Genomic DNA, 22828 nt, shown 5'->3' with positions numbered 1-22828 from the left:
TTTTGTTTTCAAAAGAGATTAGACAAGACACTGTAAGGTATTATTTCATCAGATTATGACAGCAACCTCAATTACCTAAAATAATTAGGAACACTGGCCCCCTGAGTGCTGATTTTAACAAACTGCACCCTTTCATGTTGTTTAATAATTGGTCAATGTCGTCAACAATTTTAAGAACATGATGGAAAAAGAATTTACCTGTATATGTCTGATGTTGACAAAAAAGTCTGCATCGACATCTGTGTCACAAAGCCCTGACAGCCCAACAAAGTCATGGTGTTCTGGGTAAGCCAACACCAGCGCTTGGAGAACAGCCAAGAACTCATGTCTTATTTGCTGAAAGATAATAACAATAAACATGTGAGTTATATCGCACAAGATCACACTAAGCACATGATGTAGCACTAAACACTTAAGACAAGCAGGAGACATAGACAAGATACAAAGAATGGAAAGATAAACAACCATGAACACAAGCAATAAAAGACAAACAAAGAGGAATCAGGGAACAAACAGTAAGGATGGAGAGTGTAATAAATCTGCAGAGGAAGACGAGCAGGTGGACTAGTTATAAGGAGTAACGCTCATGGAACAGATGTGTTTTTCATGCATGTTCGAAGGATTCGATAGTGGGTAGATGATGGATATGGAGGGAAAGAGAGATCCTCAGTTTTGTAGCAATGTGGTTGCTTGGTAACAGGGATAGAGAGCATATTGTCATCAGAAGAAGAGCAGAGTAGTCTGGTGGGATGTTAGTTCATTTAATAATAATGAAAGGCAAATATTACAAAAACTATGCATGCTGCAATATATCATATCAACAAAATACAAGTAGGTCTGTGTCATGCCAAATATGTGAAAACTTTACAACAGTAGACTTACTTCTTGCTTGCTGCGGAGGCCTTTCTTGACAAGAGGTAGAATAGCTTCACCCACAAGTTCTTTGTACACACTGACATCTGAAGTCAGTCTCTTCTGGCACTGAATGATGGTTACCAAGCAATGGGTGGCATTGTCTCGCAGCGACAGGTCATCAAACTGCCAAAAAGATTAATTCTTTAAAGATATGATCAAGTTCATAAACAACTGACCAGACACTTTGTTCTCTCAGTTCTAAAATTTGCAACGGAATAAAATAATGTAAAAAGCTCTGTGTGTGTGTGCAAGTGCCTGCATATATATATACACACACAGTACAGTAAGTAGTGTATATTTGTACATAAATACATATATACAATTACTGGTGAATAAACTAAAGAAAAATTAACTGCGCCAAAAATCCATTCAAAGTCAATGATTACATTTTTAATGATGAAGCAACAGTTGTAGACAAGCGGCAGAATGAAGTCTAAGTCCACAAAAGTGCATTCTGTAAGACGCTGCACTGTCGTTCGGTACGTCTGAAGTCGCAGGGTGTAGTCTGGCTCTTCTGTTCTCTTCGGGTCCCAAGAGTTGAGCTGCAGACACAAGGTGTTTGAAAAAAATTAGTCTAGAGGCCTTGAGGCAGTGAGGAAGGTGAATGAAATACGCACAAAAAATACTGTCTCTAGTGAAATGTTTTTATATTCAGCAATTTTTTTTTGTTACAATTTTTTATGTTAGATATTAGTGTTACAAAATAATCTAGTAAATTTAGTTACTTTTTTTTAAAAGCAAATATGTATCTGCAAGAACACACACATACATACACAAGATGACATCACACAATATTAAGTTCTCACATTTTCCACAATACCAGCAATGTCAGCAAGGTCTGGCACTTTTTCTCCAAATGCCTGAAAAATTGACAAATTTCAAAAATATTATTAAAACCTAGAGCGTTTGCAACCAAAATTGTAATTCACAATAGAACACAAAACAGAAGCAAAACTGTAATTCAGACATCCACACTCTGCCAAGTCAGCAACTGTCATTTCCTAAAAACATAAAAATGCTTCCCTCCTAAAGCAATACATTCATACATAACAGAAAATCCTGGAAATAGATTAAGAGTAACACACACCTTGAGAATCTGGCACAAGAGCACTCTTGACTGGCGTCGTTCCACATTGACAAACAATGGCAGCAAGGATCTGCACATAGAAAGATTGTGAAAGTGCATCTGTGTCAATTCAACTCCATAGAACCAAGGACAAGATTGTAACAAATATTTATGGAGTGCTAAGCTATGCACGATTTAGAAAAGAAACAGAGAGTGGGAAGGGAAGAACCAGCAAGCAGTCAGTGAATTAAAAAATCTTGCAGAGAGAAAAATAATGCACAGAGAAATGAGAGCAGCAACTATTACACATGACTAAGCTCTGTAGATACTGAGCATTAAGTCAAGTATGTAATGTGCAAGCTCTTATTGTCCTGTGTTTATGATAAAACCACTAAATATTATCATATTCCTTCAACATTTTTGACTAAAGAAGCATAGACCACTTCTCTCTATAGAAATTTAATCTAGATGACTGCATAGCACCTTTTTTTTGTGCAGTTCATATTTTAGTGAGGTAGGGTATAACAAGACTTGAATTACACCATGTAAATGGTTGTCAACTGTGTCTGCACAGTAATAAAGATATCCCTACCATATTTTGCAAATGGCCTGTGCCTCTTCAGTCAAAACTTGGAAGAAATATGATAATATTTAGCAGTTTTATTGTAAATTGAAAAACAAAAATCCATCTTGCAAGTCAGAAATGGCATACCTGTAGAATGGACGTGGGTTGGCAATTCTCTTCATCAGATTCAAAACTGACTCAAGCGTGCTCTCCTCAAGCTCCTTAAACAGCCAAAAGACAACAGGATGATTTCATTATAAAGTTAGTATTCATATATGTGGGTTATAATTAATTCTTCAAGAACGTGATTTTCTATGGGAAAAAATCAAGAAAAAGTCATGATTAACATCAATATTTGTGCACTATATGTACACGAAGAATAAGGCATGTAAACATGTGTTCACACACAGGCACATGTACACATGCATAAATACACAACAGACACACACAGAGAAATAACAAGATAAGCTTACCTGATGCAGACTCTGCCCAGTTCCCAAAAATGGCACGAGTAATGAACACAGCCGCACTGACTGATCTCATCTTCTTTACATAAGCACTCACCCTAAGGCACACAAAAATTACTGATTAATAAAATATGTTCTTTATTATATCACACTCTAAAATTCACTGGAAATAAACAAAATATAATTTTGAGAGTAAAGTTGCTTTCTTTGAGACTTGTCATCTAGTAAGTCTTAATAAAAGAGAATTTACCCTCAAACTTTTATTTCTTCTTTGACTGTACCAGATGACATAACCATAGGAGAATAAAGATTACGCAGAGCGAAGAAACAAACAACCACATGAGATGATAGGAAGCGACCATCATGATTAAATACGACAGAGCTATAGATGCAGCAGGAACAAAAAAAAAAAAGACTGCCACAAAAGGAACTGTGGACAAAAGTCTGACAAAGGAACATTACAATGGAAGGCAAAGACAGTGCAAGCACCCTGGGCACACATTTGAAGCAACAAAAAAAAAAAAAAAAAAAAAACTTGCAGAGAAGGAGATGCAGGTACCTAAGACACAACTAAACACAGAACAACCAGGCTTGAGGAGACCTCTTAACACACTTAGAATTCACAGGCTGAAAGCATCAACCACGAACTTCAGGAAGTGCAGACTTTCCGAAAGGATAATTTGTTCTTCATAAAATGTGCAAACTGACCTTGCAAGGATTTTCATCTCTTGAAACATTTCTTCTTTGCCACTGCTTTTTAACTCTTTAACCAGAGAGCCACTGTGATTTTTCACTGCACCCTCTATGTATGTTAGCAAGGCTGGGATGTAAGGTTCAAGCATCAGCATGCTATCTGGGACCTTGGCAGCAGCTTGTTGAGAGACACTTTCTGCAGTTACACAAAGGACAACTCTCATTAGATATCCTGGTTTACTTGCTGGTATCAGTAGTAAACTGTTATTATCATATCACAGTTTGCCATTTATGAACTTTATACAAATAAAAAAAAAAATTACACATTTAACATATCTAAAGCTCTGCCTCTCTTTTTCACACACGCACACACACCCACAACACACATTCACATGGAGCAGATGACATATCCCCTCCTTAACCTTTATCCCTCATTTCTTCTGAATTACCGGTATCCTCACTGTCTAATACAGGCAGTCCTCGACTTACGACGTATTTCCGTTCCTACGTCGCGTCATAAACCGATTTTCGCTGTAAGTCGGAACATACGTACATACTGTATGTAAATAACATACTTTAAACACTTATCCTATCCAAACACCTATCCGAACACAGTAATTATAAAAAATGCATATAAAATACATTTAATAACGAAATGAAACAGGAATAATAAACAGTTCGCGTTACGACGTTTACGACACAAAACCACTTAAGTCGAAACAAGGCTTTATACAGGGAATGGGAGATATGTCGTAACCACGAAACATCGTGACTCAGGGCTGGCGTAACCCAAGGACTGCCTGTACAATGCAAAATCAACCAACACTAGAAGATCATTCCCATGAAACATTAGCCACATACACAACACCCCCACCTCCTCTCCTCCTCCCATCCCAACAAACACAAGCACACATGTGCCGTCAAGCCAAGAGATACCTGTCCTCCTTCTTTTAGCTGCTGGCTCATCATCTTCAACTTCATCTTCAGCCTCTATCATGTTCTCAATGGTTTTTAAAATTATATTAGCCACAGAATGACCCAGACCAGGAGATACTAGCAGATCAAACATGACAGCCAAGGAAGACTTGCCACCAGATGAAAACTGTTTGTTCAGGAAGACAAAATACCTGAAAAAATATTTAAATGAACAATAAAACACAACAGTCAAAATAAAATGGTCACTGATGGTGGCAATAATACTGACACAAGCACAGAAACCAGATGTTGTGAGCACAAAATGTCAATACAAATTTTTTATTATTAACAAATCTCAGTAAATAACTTCAAGACATATATCAAATGTAAAGAAACCATTAAAATGATTTTTCAATATTTGAAATAAAAAGTGATAATTTTTTTAAAAATAAGACAAAATATATATCTAAGAGAAACATAATAAAATCTCACTTTGGATCCAAACTCCAGCTCTCAAAAAGTCTCAGCAGTGGGGAAGGCTGACACTTACTTTCTATGACCAGTCTGTCAAGCTAAAGATGGCCAAACACAGCATGTCAATGCAATGCAAAAACTGATCAAATTGACAACAGCAATAAAATTATTCACAAAGGAAAAAATTCTCAGCTATAAAAGATATTTTAACAATTATTTGAAAAGAGAAGTCCTTCATGATAAGTGCCAATTCATCAAGCAAAGTTTGAAACATAACCAACTGAAAAAAATAAAAGTCTGTAAAGTGTAAAATAGAGAATTAGCCACATTTTCATACCTGTGGCCACACAAAAGTTTCCAAGATAGCTTCCACTTCCTTGTCTGTGAACTCGAATTTGTCAAAATCACCCAAAAACTGCCAAAGTCCAATAAGAAACAAAAATGCAATCAAATATTATAAAATAGTAAAAATATAACAAACAATCAAATTAATGGATGAAAAGTTTAGTAGTATTGACACATGATTATTTCATTCCTTATAATTTTAAACATTTAATTACAAATACAATGTTAAAGATAGCAATCATATATATATAATATTGTTTAAATTCAATGTAAGGATAGAAATGGTGCCCATTTCTTGTGATGACTTTAGAATGACAAGGTAAGCTCATTCCATATAACACGTGTGTGTATGTCTCAGAGTATATGTGACTACATATAATATACATGTTTCTTTTTATGAAAAATGGAAACTCACCTGAATAAGTCTTATAAAAATAAGCTGCCTGACAGATTTTAACTGAGTAATAATAGATGGTCGCACCAGATGCCGTTCTTTCAAACAAGATGCACACATTGCACCAATAGCCAAAAGTAAATGCAAAACCCAGCGTGCATTGTCTTCAAGGAGATGTCCAAGTTTATCCATCACAATGCTAACTGCTCCCAGCACTCTGTTCAAAAGAAATTTTTTAAATGGCATGAGCAAAAAAAAGAAAATTATTACAGGATGAGAGGAACTGAATTAGGGTCTACTGATTTTCTTTGCAAACGTTCAGTTTACAGGTTAACAGTTTATTTACAATAAAACTTTTAACTTAGTACAACACTCTAGCATTGCTTATCAGCCTATTAAAGTCATTCAGACAAAGAAACTTTTCTCCATAATAATGCCTGCCCTTTAAATGATTAGCAATATGCAGGAAACCTGCATGATGACATGTCCTAGGTCAGTTAACAAAGCCTACAATCACCATAATCCAAAACCTGATACAAAACTAAATACTAGGACTAATCTAACCCTTACTTTAGAGAGTCAGTAGATGAGAGGGGAAGGTAAGTGAGACGGTTTAAGTGAGAGGCGACAGAAGGAACATGTTTAAATGTGGGAAGTTAAAATTATTTAGAAACATAGGATGGGCTGAAGAAACAAAGAAAGAATATAGCTCACCCTTTCATTTTCTTGGGAGGAACAAACTTTTTTAAATCTAAATTTTCAGCCAGTCCTCTCACCATAGCCAAGGGATCATCTGCAAATAAAAATGCAGCTATTGTTTATATTTTAAAAAGTTTTAAAATCTAAGTCAAGTTACAAGTAATGTATATATTTTTATATACCTTAGGGTCTTTTTAAGCTCTACAGTATTCCGTAACAATGCACAGTATCAATGAACAGAATTAAAAAGGAAGGATGGATGCAAATAACAATAATAAGCAATGACATCCTACTAAGGTGAACTGGCATTAACACTGTAAGGACAGAAGATGAAGAAGCCACAGTGGCAATAAAGAAGCAGAATGTATAAAAGTAATAAGTTACAATAGCACCACCTACTGACCTGTCACATACTGTCTGAAAGGGCCAAAAACCAGCCCCAAGAAATACTGCATTTCTTTGGAAGAACATCCAGCAAGAAATCGTAGCACAATAGAGCGGCGAGTGTCTGCCCTTCGACGACCTGATGTTTCGTTACCAGCTTTGCTTAGCATCTTGCCATAAAGAATCCTATAGAAAGGATTCATATAAACTATTGAAAGGATTTACATAAAAAAGGAATATTCATATGTACTACAATTGTACAAACTTTAAAAAAGTCCCAGAGGGATATTTCAATACAAGTACACATTATAAAATGTTTATTTTACACACGTTTATATAATACATACACATATAAATGAGAAAAACAATAAATGTGTCTGCACATCCTCTTCCACTCTTACACAGAAAAAAATCCATCACCTCATGAGTACTGGCAAGAGTTCAGCACGATGCTCTTGTCTGATCTCACTGGACTCGTGGTCAACACTAAACAGAACTACTTCACTTTTGAAAGTCTTGTTGTCCAGCAGACGTTCAAAGTTTTCTCTGCATATAACACAAACATGAGATCAGAAACTGGCATGACCAAAGGTCAGAGTTGTCGGCTTCAGGAACATCCATACTATAAGTACAATTTGCCATTAATGTTTATGTCTGCCGACTAAGATAAAAACAAATTCAACATACTTAAGTGCTGTAACACTAACTATGGTGACTAGCTGAAAGGTATAGTTACTTTTTTTTATTTGCTGTTTCCTGCATATGTTGTTGAGAGAGTAGCAAAGACAAGATTATAACTAGAGTAAGGTTATTTTGAGATCTTTTCATGAAAGAGGAAAAAAAAAAGATTTAAAGAAATGTTTAAAGAAAACAAAATAAAGACAAAAGCTTAAGAAAATGACTTACTTGTATGGAGTGAGGTACTTGTACTTGTAGGTCATAATGCAATCAAAGGCTACCTTCTGAACTTGTGGATTCTTGTGCTCTAAAAACTAAATAACAACAAAAAAAATACTCAAAACAGATGAATGACATGGCAAAAATAGCTCAGAAGTCATAATGGGTGAAGGAAAAATTGCTAAATGTGAAAAAGAACACAAGACTGTGTGATCAACATTTTTATGCATAGAGAAATAAAAGCAATGTCCTTTCATCACAACATCAAAAACTCAAAAAAAAAAAACTGACAAAAGAACATTTTTTAATTTTGCAATTTTCAGGGGGTTTTTAATATAAAAAAACATATTCTTTTTAACCTTTCACAATTAGTTTCTGACATCCTATCAGGTTAATGACATCATACACTGTCTGGAGGTGAAGACCCTCACCTGTAAGTAAATATCTTGAACTTCTGCTTCCTGATAAAGAGAGCGAGGATTCTGGAACTTGGCAAATAATTCTAGGTGTGCAAGTAGTGATCTAAGGTACACAAAATAAAAAGCAGCATGTCTTGAGTATACAAAGACACTCTTTTCGATCAACATTTATTGTTAAAAGAGCTTCATAAGTCCATCTTTTAGTCAGCTATCATGGACTTCAGCAACAACACAAATACAATGCCAAATTGAAATATTTGCTTAACATCACTTTATTTCCTTGAACTAATTGAATTTAACTGTTTGATATTTTCCCTTCACTCTCAATAAAACTTTGCTAGGATGTTTGTATTATACTGTTGCATGAATATTTAAAATGAACATCACTGAAACATTTGTAATCTTGTAGCAGACAAACCTCAAAGAATTACTTACTGCATCATTGTCTTATACTTGTTCTTTCCTACACCACCACTGATACCATCTGGTGTGTGAATGCTTTGTCTTCTTAACTGTGATGTGCTTAGATTGAGTTCTCCCCCATCAATTTCCATGGTCTTTCTTTCAGAAGAGTCCTGTACAGTCCCTTCTGGATTTGTGACATTATCACTGTCTTCATTCTCTTTTTCTTCTTCAATGTCTTCAATCATATCATTGTAGTATTCCTTTCTGTGGATTAAAGAAGCATGCATCCAAATCTTACCAGTATTTATTAACTTAATACAGCTGATAACTGAGTTAATAACAATCTCCCATTATTGTGTTATGGCTATGGAACAATCATGTTAGTTTCTTGACTACACATTTCACTGTCACAAGATATAATAATGTTGACAGCTCTTCAATCTGGACAACTGTCTATTTTCAGCACTTTCTTTTGGCAGGCCAGTTACTGACAAACATTGTAGTTTTTACCATACCAAGCTCTTATAAGAGAGATGCAACTGTTTGTGCATTTAGCTTAAAAGAGAGATCTTGGGTCATAAATATCCTGTAATTGCCCTTGCGGATTAATAAAGTTGTATTGTATCCCTCTGCCCACAACAGTGATAGGCACCTTGTTTAACAAGAGAAGGTAGATCATTCCCTTCTGTAAGCTGTTCCCTACACACAAGCCTGTAGCAACATGAGTATTGGACACAGCTTTATTTTTTTAATTCAAAGACATTTGGGATGGGAAGTGATGTGGGATGGGAATGGCTCAGTTTTAGCAAATCCTCCAGTTAAGCTGTTTGACACCTGTTATTTCTGCATGCATCTAGCTGTGCGACAGCAACTCTTTCTGAATATGTTATTTTGTTTACAATGTGCCAAAAATCCTCCTACTCCCCATTATCACCACTTCCTCATATCTACTCCTCCCTTCAATACATGCATACCGGTATGCATTTAAAAAAAAAAAATGCAAAAATATCCTCACTGGAGAAAGCCAAGGAAGAGAGGGACTATTTCTCTGGACTTTGGTTCACACTTCTCTGGAAACAACTGCATTGCTTTCCACAGATGATTTCTGAAGACAATGTAGTCTGGCTTTCGTTCAGACATAAGTTCAGCCTTCAACCAATGTGTTAGAAGGTTTGCTGGCGATGCAATGTCTAGGTCTTCATCATCCCTGTCAATTCCCTCTGGCTCATTCAACTCTTTTTCTGAAAATGATCAAAGATATTTTAGAAATATCAAAACTGTGACATTGTATTTCCTACAACCACTTTACTAAACACTAGGGACCATCAAAAACATCTGCCTTAAGTTCAACCAAAAAAGTTTGAAAGGAAACTACTTTATTAATAGAAATTTGATGACAGAAATTTGTCAATGGTAGTAAGCACCTGATAATCTAGGACAAATGATCATAAATTAATTTTGGATAACATGTACCTGGGACGATGATCTTTTAAGGTCTTTTATCTACTTTCTTTAAATAATTCATTGAATACTAAACTATATTCTAAAAATTAAAATTCACAGCAATGGATTCTTTCCTGAAAACATTCATACTTCTTACTTCCAAGACAATACCTGTCACCCTAGATAAATGATACAGGCAAATTCGTTCTCAAAAGCTATTCTATGCAGAACCATTTGTCACCGCAACTCATTCATTCCATGTACCATTCACTTGATCAACTCTACTTACCACGATCTTGTACGAGCCTGAGGTGGCCCACTGTATCTGCTGTTATTGGGAATATATGTGTGTGTGGGGGGGGGGGGGTGGAGAGAAAATGTGTGTGAGAGAAGACACTATTTCAACATGTACATTTAAATCATCTCTTTTATATCACATATATGTTTATATTATTGCTAAAACAAGCACTATCTTAAATTGTCCCTGGGAATAAAAAAAGTTGTATTGTTCTCTATAATACCTGCTTTAGCTTCAGAAAACTGCAGCCAAGGACCAAAAGCTTCCCAGAATTCCTCTCTGTCCATACCTCGAGCATGAGTGGCAATAAGTTCAGAAACTGGTCCCCAAAGAAGCGTCAAGGGGCACAGCAGGGTTCCCATCAGGTAGAGAAGTGGCATCTTAAAGGTTAACAAGTTCACATTTTACATATGAATATTGCTTGCATCACTACCAAAAATAAGTACGCTTGCTTTACATATTATATGTAAAACAGACTGTTAACATAATTAAGGATCCAAACACTTATCAGGGTTGACAATTATAAACCTACTTGCCAAAACCTTTACTCTTGTATAATTGCAAAGATTTTGGTACAAAATGGCCAGTTCCTCTCACAATTCAATGGCCTAGTTCTCACATTTATGTTCAACACTGCATAGTCCTACTGAGCAATGTATTCAAAGCGATATTAGGGTCCATGAAAAATTAGTTTTGCATGTGAATAAGAACTTGTGCTAGAAGAAACATAGCTTACTTTGGCAAAGGAACCAGCTGGCATGATGACATGTACAAGACTGTGGTCAAGTTTGCGCAAGTGCATCAAACGCTGGCGAGAATCCTGCACACTGAGGGGTGTCTTCTCTGCTGCTAATGACACACTGAAGATTGTGGACAACTCCTCACTCTATCCACAAAGTTCAGCCAGTAAGTAATCTTTCCACCAAACGATGTATGTAAGTAAAGTAACTACATCTTTACACACACACACATGCATATATACACCCCCCCACACACACACACACCTTCAAAACTTTATAAAAAAAAAAAACCAGTTTTATTTTTGCATATTCGTATTCTACAAAGACAAAAATTTTAAACAAATTGCAAAACATTGTTGGAAATAGTTTTTTTTTTTTTAAAGTTAAACTTACAGATTCTGGTCTCTCTGGGACAGACACAGGGAACAAGGTGAGGATGTGTAGAGTAAGAAGACGTATCTGCAGGAGAAAAAAAAAAATAAAAAAAAAGTAAAGATAAAAATTATTCCCTAATATTTTTCCAGTGAGGTGTTAGAGAACATTTTTTTAAGAACCAGCTTTTGATGTAGTGGGGTGTCCATCTTCTCTCTTCCTACCTTACTTCCCCTAACCTTCTAGGGAAACAAGGGGAACAATGAGGGGAACTTTGCTGCACCCCATAGGAATCAAACTAGACTGGATGCCAGTGGTTTAACCATTTTTCAGCTGTGTCCTCAAAAATAAAAACCCCCAAAAGTATCAAAACTTAATAAAGTTTTCCTTTGAAAGATTTTAAGATTGAATAAGGTTTCAGTTTCAGATGACCACAAAGAATTCTTTTTGAAAATACTTTTATTACTTAAAACTGAAACATGACGCAGACAAAGTTTGTCATACACATGAAAACTTTATGCGTTTAATCTTAGTCTCTTGCAAATAGAAAAAAACATTGAGATGCAGCATCATTTTTAGTTTTCCAAGCACCAAGAATCCACATTCTACCTTGTGAGATCCAGACATAAGATTAGGCTCCAGAGCTTGGTAAATTTCACCCATCGTGTCACTGGTAAAAAGGTCCTCTTCTTCATTTATCAGTGAGAGATACAGGTCAGCAGTATGCAATACTGACAGGTTGGCAGGATATAACCTACACAAGGAGGACATGCACTCTCCTTATCAAAGGCAAATCAACTGATAATAGAACAGGCTAGGCATATTTAGTAGACAATGGTTATTGCAAGTAAATTCAAAAAGTTAACTACATCTTAAATTTAATTTTACAGGCACACAAAAAAGGAAATGTTTTTTACAGTAAAAATTCGTTTTAGTAAGGTTAGAAATTCATACTAAGTGCCTTTATCCTACTCAGACTGGTCAATGAGTGGCTCACTGCTGCACATTAAAATGATGAATGAAAACAGCATTATAAGTTAGGAGGACATCTCCCATACATATGTATGCTATGAAAGCATAATTGGTCTATGGACACCTATGCTAAACCACATGGTGGGGCTGACAAAGTCTTTGCTGTAGGCTGCTTGAACACAACTATTTTTTCTTCTCAAAGTCTCTACAAACTACATATTAATGGGTCGAACTAAGATTTTTGTCTGATAAATACAGCTACACCAGAAGTTACATCACACATCAGGTGACCAGAAGAAAATAAAAACTATCTTAAGTTACATGATGAAACTTATTCTTCCTGGGACTGGTAGCATCTTTGGCTACTGTGAAAATAAAGCTATGCTAGCCACACAGAGTATGATAAAGGCATGCAGCATATTGAAATACAAAGTGAACATAGTGTGATACATAACAGGCGTAAAAGAACATACTTTAACAAGGCGATGACATCCTTAAATGGTAAAAGTCTTGATACTTCACACTCTGAGTCAAGTAGAAACAGAGACATGGCTGCTTGATGCATCACAAAGAGCAAAACATCTGCAGGCATAAAGAATAAAGATGAAAACTTTTATGATTATGAATCTCACAGCACAAGATGATGAAGATGAAGGATTTAATGTTGGTCAGAAAATAATAATAATAGTGACATAATCACTTCCATTACCGAACGAATGGTTATAGCAGGAACTAGCAATCCACCATCATGAATAAGTGATCCCACTATCTCCCTTACAGCATACAGCTAAAGTCTAATGTTGCCATATGGTTCTCTAAATCATTAATAAATTTAATTTAGCTAATTGCAATTTGTCTCCCATCTGGCAGTATCATGCACTGTTTGATGTGAAGGTCACAAGAAATGCACAGAAGCAAATAAAAAACACTATCACGGCGCAGTCTAACACAGATCTACATCAAAGTACATTTGATTTAGTTATAAATAAACATATACTATTAATATTTCTCCAGTCACTATATGAAAAAAAAGGTGCACACACCTTTAGGTAGGCATCAAAAGCACTGTTTATGGATGTATAAGAAAACACACATGCATGTACCAAGCCAAATATACACACTTTTGCCTTAACTGTAATACTCAGACAAGCACAGATAAAAACTAATTATTTTATTACCTTGGTCTATGCTGGAGATCCTTGATAAGGAGCTATTCAGATGATTCCAGAATAAAGCAAGAGCTTTTGCTGAAGCACTTCTGTTTAGGATGCTGTTAAAAGTGAAGGAAAAAAGGGAGACTGCAATTAAAAATTATGGACTAATGGACAATAAAAAGCATGAGGCATTTAAAACTTAATCTCACACATAATGGGTAATGAATTTATCAGGATTATTTTTTTTAAGTATCTGAATGACGAACAATACAATAAATGAAAAATTAATACCTTATGTGAGGAAGGCATGTCACAGCCATCCATGCAAGTGGCAGAGATTCCTTCGTCACAGTGTTCCCTTGGGTAGTCTTGACCAATGACTGAAGCCATAGAAGAAAGCTGTTCTTCTTCTTGCTATAAAAAGAATGTATGGAAAGAGCAACAATTAGAACCAGGACAAGTTTTAAATGTTTCTATGGGACCTAGCATTTTATGTTTTCATTAAGGAGTCCTCCATTTTCCAGCTTCTTTATGCACTAACATCTGGACCTTTACCAAGTACTTTTTTATGCGACCCACCTTTTCTTTGTTCTGCCGAAATCCAGGCTATATAGTTGTAGTCGATGCAGCTGACTGCCATCCTCTGGGCTGGTAGTCTTCAGTAATACAACATTCGTCAACCATGCCAGCATCTCTTTTTGCTCATCCTCACTGGCATCATCAAACTTTGTAGTTATTAAGGAGAGAAATCCTGGTACAACATCCTGGAAGAGTCAAAAAGAAATCTTTGCTTACCTCTTTCTATTGTGTCAATTGCACCTTTAAAATTTCACATAATTGTATGTTAGTTTCTAAGCAGTGAAAGAATAAAGAGGAATAGGACTAAAGACTGCATAATAAAAAACAAAGAGTAGACTGCTTTGATGAGTACACATATGCAAACACCTTCAAAGGATGTGAAGGTTCAGACAAAAAAAATAAAAAAAAGGCACTAACAGACAGCTATAGTGGTCTTTCCCATGATTACCTTTTCAAACAGTGGTGTTGAAATGAGTGACATGGCAAACAGCTTCATGTCCTTTAGTGAAAAGTCTGCTGAAAACACCTGAAAATGAAATAAGAACAATGCAATAATACTCTAAAATCAATTTCACTCTATCAGTCATTTGTACTATGGGTGGGCATTAGCACTTACCAGTGACAACACAGATATTTGTTACCATAATGTGCATCACAGGAGGATCTTCCACACACAAAAATAAGTCTGAATTTACATCACTGATGTCAGCAAGTAAGCCAACTGCAAATATGTGTGATCATGTGTGTGCGCATGTGTGGGTATGTATACACATATACACCTAAGCATAGATACATAAATGCAACACACATACATAACTGAATGCATACGTTAACCTATGGACTATGACCTACATTAAACAGCCATTTGTTGCACATGTCCTTTCAGTTGATATAAATGTTACAATTATGTGTCAAATCATGGAAATGCTGCACCAGGGAATGAAATATGAACGAGTTAAAAAACAAAACAGCAGGAATAAAAAAGAAAGAAGGAAAGTGGGTGGAAACAGTAAAGAGAAAGAGTCTACTGAAATAGTCTGTTAAAATACTGTGGTAAAAGATAGCTCTACTTGGATAACTTATGCTAGGAAATTACAGCTTCAGAGAGACTTACCGAAGACAACAGTTGGACAGTCAACTCTACTGACAAACGATAACCGGCATTTTGAAGAAGCAAGGAGATGCTCTTCAACAGGTCCGTTGACAAACCTTCTGTCCAGGGCAGCTCTTTCAACAATGACATCAAAGCCTAGCGATATTGAACAGAAAATGTAAGTGAAAAGTTTTATCAAGCTAGATTAAATGCATTTTTTTTTTAATTTCAAAACTCAAAGGTCAATGCTGACTTTTTATAAATATATTCTTTGGATAAGTGATAGACTTTTGGCATGGGTTAACCTTGCTAACGAATACTATTAGCACTATATTATGTTAAATTTAAAGCACCAAATCAACAGATTAACACATTTAGAATTGCACAGCTATAGGCATTTGTTGGCTGGTTTGACTGACAAGTGCTTCCATCTACAGGTGATTTCATGCTATGAGGGGAGAGGGAAAGGGGAGAAAACAGGAGTACCCAGAGAAAACTCCTGATGACAGGCCTGGGAATAGGTGTCATATACAAAGACAAGATCTGATCTCAGGACCTTTGACTGCAATGGTCACATGCAAGTGTTTTAACCACTACACTACCAGGTGCCCCATACAGGTATTTGTCTAGGGTGCAAGCTATAACAAAACTGGAACATTATAAATGTGCTTATAGAGGATTTAAGTGAATAAACAACTCTCTGAATATGCTTCAAAAGAATTAAACATTTAATTAAAATAAAAAATTTTTATAAATATAACCAAATAATTATTAAGTATATATACCTTTGCAACTTCAGGTGGATCTGATATTATACTGCCATTACTGTGCTGCAACCAGACAGTCAACATTCGCAGCAGACGACACAAGTGACTGTTGAGCAGTGGCTGAGATTCTTTCTGACTTGTCAGACATGACTTGTGCACATCTCCCAAAACATTCTGCACAAAGATCATAAACCACTTATGCTACCTTTCTTTCCTGAGTTTTGATGTTAACACAACAAAATTTTACAAGTCATAAAATAACAATACGATTATGCCTACTCATTTTTACATTTTTTAAAACAAGCCTGCAACAGGTTTTACATTGTTTAGGATTATAGGCAGTTGGTGATCTGAAGATCCTGCAGCACCTTCTGCATGGTACTCTTGAGTAACACTTTGCTATCCCCACTCAGCATTTACAACAACATTCTTTTGGCTTCTTAAATAGCACCAGCATACAAGGTCGGAGGTGAGCATATATTTGGTTAGATGCTTATACAATAAAACTTGCTTCCTTAAGAAGACCCAGATGTTAAACGAGTACCTCATGCTATAAAGAGTCAGGGAAGAAAAGGCAGCAAAGGAGATGAGCAATGTCTTCACACAAAAAAATAAGGCCTAGAGGAAAGCGTGGTCTCGGACATTTCAATCTTCAAAGACTGAGTACCTTTAAAACCCCGGCGCAAGCTAGCGAAACATCAACAAGATTTATACTCACAAGAAGCACTGTCCATAATGGTCCTGCCTGGTCCCTGTTAGTATATGTGGCACATGCCTTCATCATATGTTCAACAGTTTCTTCCACCTGTTTCCATGGCAATTGGGTCTCATTTTCAATGTGATGCGGTCCCAGCTTCTGAAGGATGCAGGTGAATACCTGTCAAACCAAAAAAACCAAAAATTGAGATTGTCTTTGGATAATTATAGTTTTGAGGCTTCAATTGTAAGAAAGAAAGCAGCATTTTATTTCTTTTTTTTTTTCAACAGCCAATGCTCTGGTGTCTTAATGATCTACTGGGAGCTGGGAGAGAGAGGCATCTTCATTGCTTTTACTCACCTTGCTGCTGACTGTATGGAAGTGTTGTTTTACACCTTTCATCATTTCAAACAGCAACTGGCCTACTCCTGCTGTTTTCTGAAAAATATACAAACATAAAAAAATACAACCACAAAGAAAATTCAAACATCCTAGAAAACTCTCACAATTCTGGGTGTGCATAAGCATGAGCATGTGTGCAGATTCACCTACATGATAGGACGCACTTGCATATGTTCACCTAAGATAATCAGACTCTACCATGATTACAGACTCCTAAATGATAAAGTTAATAATTCTCTCTCACCTGTTGGTTCATCTCTAGGTCCTTGAACAGAAACTCAAGCAAAGTGTCATAATCTTTCACCTGCAAAATAAAACAGTTAATCCAGCATAAGAAACATGCTCTACATGCACCGGTAGCACACTTTTTACAATGATTTACGCATCATAAACTGGTGTAAAATTCATAAAAAGTCGGTTTTAGTCTAATTTTCTATTTGCTAATAATTACTCAGTGTAAAAAAAAAACACAAAAGCAACGATAAGCCACTTGAGTCAGGTTTTAAAAAAGAAGAGAGAAAAAAAAGAGGCAACCTTGAAGCATGTGTACAGGGACATAAATTCTGAAATAAAGTTCTGAAATGGAAGCACAGACCACACAACATATCCTTACTTTTCTCATCAAAAATGCAAAGCTTTCAGCAGCAAATTTCTGGATGTAATCTCTGTTGCTCTGGGTCAGAAGACAGGAAAAATACCTGAGCAACAAAGTACAAGGCCAAATGAATTGAACATCCTAAAGGACATTATCTCTTTAGCATGAAAATCAGCAAACAAATTATACAATGCACTTATCTGCAATGCTGAGCAAGAAGAGATATTGAAATTTGTGTTTTGCAGCAACATCACTGTGTAGGTGAAGTCTAAATGATACACTAACAATAATTTTATTTTTATGGGTGGGAGGAATTGGTTTTTTTTTTTTTTGCTTTTTTTTTTTGCCTTCTTATATATCCTACCTTGTGTTGAGGTTAATATTTGACAAAGCCCATTTTCTCTCTTCTATTTCTAATTTTTAGTCAAAATGGAATTTTTAAATATTTTTACTATCAAAAAATATATAAACACATATAAAAGACATTAATGGCTATAATGGCAGTGAACTGTAAATGGATTGCTGTATTTACAACCCCCAAGTCTACTGTCATTTACCTGCCCTGATAACTGAGGTATCGATTGCTGCTGGGCAGAGATGAGTATTGGCTAATGGCATGCTCTTATGGGTCAAGAACCAAACTCCAGAATCTAGACTACCAATGAGGTGTTAAGGCCTCTCCAACACAAATTTAAAGTTGTCCATAGTTGTTTCAGCTACAATTACAGTTAGCTGACTAGCCATTATAATGCAATCCCATAAATTTAAACAAAATAAAAAAAGCAATATACTTTACCCATAAACTTCTTGTATATTTTTGACCAAGTATCTCCATAAATACTTGTGAAGGTAAGCCATGGCTTCAAAGACTTTTTCCAGTATGTCAGCATCGTGAGAATTGGACCGCAAAAGCTGGACAAGAATGTCAAAGACTTCACGGAAGTGTGGGTAGAAGTCTGGCCCCAAGTCACGAGCCATCTGCACCAGCAGGCTATGAAAATAGGAGGTTGAAGGGAGGAGGTTGGTTGGTTGTGTTTTATGTGGGAGGGTTGAGAGCTAAATAAATAAAATATACTAAAATGCATAAATACTTGAAATGCTATGTAGTTTCTTATAAAAATCCCATCATCTCCCTAACATTACTAATTTATTGCAGCATCAACTCCCTTTCACTCAATCAAAACGCTATCTTTGGGGCACACTATAATACTATTCCTACTATTTATCCTATATTCACATGCTTGGTTGCAAACATTTGTTTCTTTAATTCATGCAAATGAATGCTTTTGTACACACAACTTGATCTTCTGAATCTGAATGGCATCAATGTAGTTCTCTATTTTTCACTCTATGCAAAGTACTTTTTGCTTCATAAAATTACATTTTCACACTCCCAACCTAATTCAAGAATCTTCAATCAAAGAGATACGTTCCCATGCATTAATACTGATGTTTACTTTGAATTCTTAGAGAGAAACAGTCAAACTTACTCCAAGAGAGCTTCCAGGGCAAGTGTGTCTGGAACTTGTAGATGTTTCTTTATGGTAGCCATAATGCCCTCCTAAAAAAAAGCCAGCAGTTCTAATTATCAACATTGAACTCAAAAACCACATTTCACTCCAAAACGACATTTTACTTACAATTTGAACACTAGTAAAGTATTCAGACTTCACACAGTTTTAAAAAATGAAAACCACATGCATGGCAAGCATCAATAAGGACAGTTGTTTTTAATTTCACAGCACTATCTCTAATGCCTGAAAAGATAACAATGTTTAGCACTTGCGTAGACACATAAGTGACTGCTGATCTTTGCCCAGCCATGGCCTCTTTTCCTGAAGATATTGTAGAAATTTCAGCATGTCATTGAGATGCTGTACAACAGTTAGCTTATCTGAACAGTTATGCCCTATCTGTAGTATTTATATCCAAAATTAATCACCATCTCACCACTGAAGTTGATCGAGCTTTGGCTAATGGAAATTTATATCTTCTATAAATATTACATCTATTATTTGCTATACTACAAATTGGTACTTAAATGACCACTGGATTTTTAAGGAATCCTAACAATGAGACTTTTAACCAAGCCCTGAAGATACAAAGCTGTGCAATTTTGTACATTTTACTTCACCTATTGTGAGTCTGCTGTATGGATATAACATGCAATAAAACTGACAAACATGCAAGTCTAACAAAAATGACATGAAAATGAAACTCCACAACTCACAGCATGGTGTACAAGTTGAACAAAGGTGTCACATGGGAATTTAGATATCTCTTCTCTAAAGTCACCTGAAACAAAGAGAACCACAAGGTAACCAACTTTTGAAAGAGACAATACCACTGGACTACCATTTGCATAAGCAGACAATGCTCACAGACTACCTTTATCTGAAAAGAAGTAATTTAAAGATGTTCACTCAGATTTGTTGTGTAGCACACAACTGCAAACATAAGAAACATGATAATATGCAATTCATAACTAGCCTAGTATCTAGGATTTCTGGCACATACCATAAAAATACACAATAATAATTATTAATAAAATTATTATTAATAAAAACCATTTCTCGACTACCTTTCACAACTTAGGAACATTTCTTTTGAAACTAGGAGAAATGACTGACAAAAGTTTAGTTTTAACTGAAAATTGTGTCTTTTTTTGGAATATATGTATTTACATTATATATATTTACATTTTACCACAAGATTAATGCCTTTCCAAGGGAAATAACATAAGTGGCGTGTTAGTATCAAATCTCTTACCTTATATTATTTATGGTCTTGTTATTGAATCTTTTAATGTTAGTATTTTTAAATAAAAGAAAGTGCTTACAATGAATGATAAGTGATATTGCTGCATTGCCATTTACAAATATGATGCAGGTATTAGCCAGTTCAAAAGTATATTCTTAAGAATGTCACATACATTCTGTTTTATCTTATTCTATTAAAGGATTCTAGAATTTTAGCAATAGTGCTTACAGAAATTCTGTGTACAGTTGAGATCCACCCATTTGGCAATGGCATTTCTAAAGAAAGACTGGTCCGACTGCAATGTACAGGGTATGTAACAAACCAGAAATGAGACTAAACACAATCAAAGCCAAAACAATAAAAAATCTTTGGATTATCTAAAATTTGTTATGAGTAGTGAAACTAATTTTAAACTGAATGTTAAAACAACTTTAGTTGACAGTGATTCCACTTATTTCAGGAACATGTTCAATACTTTTTACACCTAAATACATGTAACAGCTTTTACCACTGCACATAATCAAGACCAGTTTGCTCCCAGGGATACAGCCTGTAACTTTCATATATTAGTAAGTAAACAGGGGCTGGGAACCAATTAAATCTATTTCCTTTATTTCTTATGGGAAAAATTGTTTCAGATACCAACCTATTTTCCAGAACGGATTGTGGTCGTTAGCCGAGGTTCAACTGTACCAAATTATACAGAAATATAAAAACCATCAATAATAAAATAGAAATTATCAATTTCAACCAAAGTGAACGAAATAAACACGAACCTCAGGATATCCTTCAGTCTGTTTATGTGTGTGATGAGCAACATCAAAGTGCATATAAGCAATTCGTTCAGAAAAATTTTGAAACTGCAAAATAAGTAAACAAACTGTTAAACATGCTCTCATTTTTTTTTTGAAGCTCAATACACCAAAACAAGAAATTTTTGTAGTAGTGAGAAACTTAACAGATATTAATGGTTTAACTATCATCAACAAAGGAATAATATTAATTTAGATTCTATTCAGTCAGCCAAACAAAGTTATCAGGATTTGAAGTGTTGTGTCTGAAAGATCAAACCTTTGCGAGTGATGTATGTAAATTTTCGTTTCGTGAATATTTGTAATAGACTGCGATTCTGCTTTTATGCTATAAATACGATTTTTAAACATTAGTAATAACAATCATTTGTCAGTTTTTGGTTTGCTTCATTATGAATGTTCGCAACTTTTAATTATTAGGTCTAATAAAATGATGTAGAAAACAACTAGCAAATGATGACACAAAAACAAAATTATGGTCATTACACATTACCAGTGCTTATTTAGCCAGACAAATTTAACTATGAATTACAGAAAGCACTGTACGTATTAAAATCGGCCAAATATTGAGTAAACAGAAACGTGGTTGCAATCTGCCAAAAAAAGACTGAAAACACGACGACTATTAACGTTCAGCAATCTGTAGCCAACAGCACAAGAAGTAAAATTTACCCTGTAGGTGTTGGTCTCTTTATGAGACCTCCCCATATTTGCAGATTACAAGGCTCGATCGTATCCAGCTGAAAACACACACAAACACATCGGCCTACTTCACACGTGTGTTCTGAAAGCGGAAGTGACGATTATTCCCGAACCATAAATAGCGAGGACAACTCTCAGGCACAAAACAAACCACGCTTTTTTCCTCTTTTTTCTTCAATTTGTCCACGAACAAAATCCTATATCCTATACTCGCGGATCCTTGCTTTGTTCACGAATCATCAAATGAATAAGCTTAAGTTTTTGTTATAGGTAAATGATCAAATTACCAAGGCCACAAAAATCAAATTTACGTTCAAGTAAGAATAATAGATAACACGTACACACAAGTCTTGAGTACGTGAAGTTGAAAAATGTTAACTCCCACAACATGTTTTATTTTCCCTGTTGATCAATAAAGAATCTTAATTCTAAACTGGTTTTTTTTTTCTTGCTATCATTTATATTTACTCATTCCCTACTGCTCAAAACCTGCCTTAACTGGTCCTGTACAAGTGTTTTAAGTCGTGGTTTGCGGAATCAAAGCAGACAGGTTGCTCTCCTTATTAGAACCTCTCTCAGTTAAGTCCTGATTTAAGTTGAATTCTAGCAAGTTTTAACAGAGATCAAGGTTTTACTGTATAATACACAAATAACAAGCTATTTATGATACTCATTATGGTTTTTTGTTTCTTGTTTTAGGCAGTTCAGTGGCACATGACACGTGTGCTCATATGCAGACGTATGTGTATGCAGACATCCTCGGGTCACTAACCCATGAAGTTTCATGATAATGACAACTTAATT

At 35.4% G+C, this 22828-nt stretch overlaps 1 protein-coding gene across 1 annotated transcript in view; it reads right to left on the bottom strand.

The window, feature by feature from the left end:
* The window catches only part of LOC112566033 (small subunit processome component 20 homolog), a 36918-nt gene extending 14787 nt beyond the window's left edge, over nt 1–22131 (bottom strand). The window contains exons 1-41 of the mRNA XM_025241959.1: nt 21995–22131; nt 21287–21370; nt 20739–20805; nt 19981–20045; nt 19241–19311; nt 18547–18741; nt 17769–17853; nt 17400–17459; nt 17114–17191; nt 16775–16933; nt 16075–16230; nt 15311–15445; nt 14645–14722; nt 14197–14381; nt 13909–14031; nt 13642–13733; nt 12937–13045; nt 12101–12245; nt 11513–11578; nt 11116–11265; nt 10603–10759; nt 9654–9879; nt 8669–8902; nt 8246–8336; nt 7824–7909; nt 7338–7463; nt 6937–7103; nt 6549–6627; nt 5856–6051; nt 5433–5510; nt 5114–5193; nt 4643–4833; nt 3722–3902; nt 3020–3111; nt 2851–2858; nt 2694–2767; nt 2003–2072; nt 1722–1775; nt 1302–1457; nt 883–1038; nt 199–336 (exon numbers count right to left, since the gene is read on the bottom strand). Of these exons, the coding sequence (XP_025097744.1) occupies nt 199–336; nt 883–1038; nt 1302–1457; nt 1722–1775; nt 2003–2072; nt 2694–2767; nt 2851–2858; nt 3020–3111; nt 3722–3902; nt 4643–4833; nt 5114–5193; nt 5433–5510; nt 5856–6051; nt 6549–6627; nt 6937–7103; nt 7338–7463; nt 7824–7909; nt 8246–8336; nt 8669–8902; nt 9654–9879; nt 10603–10759; nt 11116–11265; nt 11513–11578; nt 12101–12245; nt 12937–13045; nt 13642–13733; nt 13909–14031; nt 14197–14381; nt 14645–14722; nt 15311–15445; nt 16075–16230; nt 16775–16933; nt 17114–17191; nt 17400–17459; nt 17769–17853; nt 18547–18741; nt 19241–19311; nt 19981–20045; nt 20739–20805; nt 21287–21370; nt 21995–22030 (4779 nt within the window). The 5' untranslated portion in view covers nt 22031–22131. The remainder of the gene's footprint in view (nt 1–198; nt 337–882; nt 1039–1301; nt 1458–1721; nt 1776–2002; nt 2073–2693; nt 2768–2850; nt 2859–3019; nt 3112–3721; nt 3903–4642; nt 4834–5113; nt 5194–5432; nt 5511–5855; nt 6052–6548; nt 6628–6936; nt 7104–7337; nt 7464–7823; nt 7910–8245; nt 8337–8668; nt 8903–9653; nt 9880–10602; nt 10760–11115; nt 11266–11512; nt 11579–12100; nt 12246–12936; nt 13046–13641; nt 13734–13908; nt 14032–14196; nt 14382–14644; nt 14723–15310; nt 15446–16074; nt 16231–16774; nt 16934–17113; nt 17192–17399; nt 17460–17768; nt 17854–18546; nt 18742–19240; nt 19312–19980; nt 20046–20738; nt 20806–21286; nt 21371–21994) is intronic.
* Nucleotides 22132–22828: the final 697 nt, after the last annotated feature.

Source organism: Pomacea canaliculata, linkage group LG6 (genome assembly GCF_003073045.1).
Source record: "Pomacea canaliculata isolate SZHN2017 linkage group LG6, ASM307304v1, whole genome shotgun sequence".
Taxonomy (NCBI): domain Eukaryota; kingdom Metazoa; phylum Mollusca; class Gastropoda; order Architaenioglossa; family Ampullariidae; genus Pomacea; species Pomacea canaliculata.
Note: the sequence above shows the minus strand (reverse complement) of the source record. Positions and strands in the feature narration are given on the sequence as shown.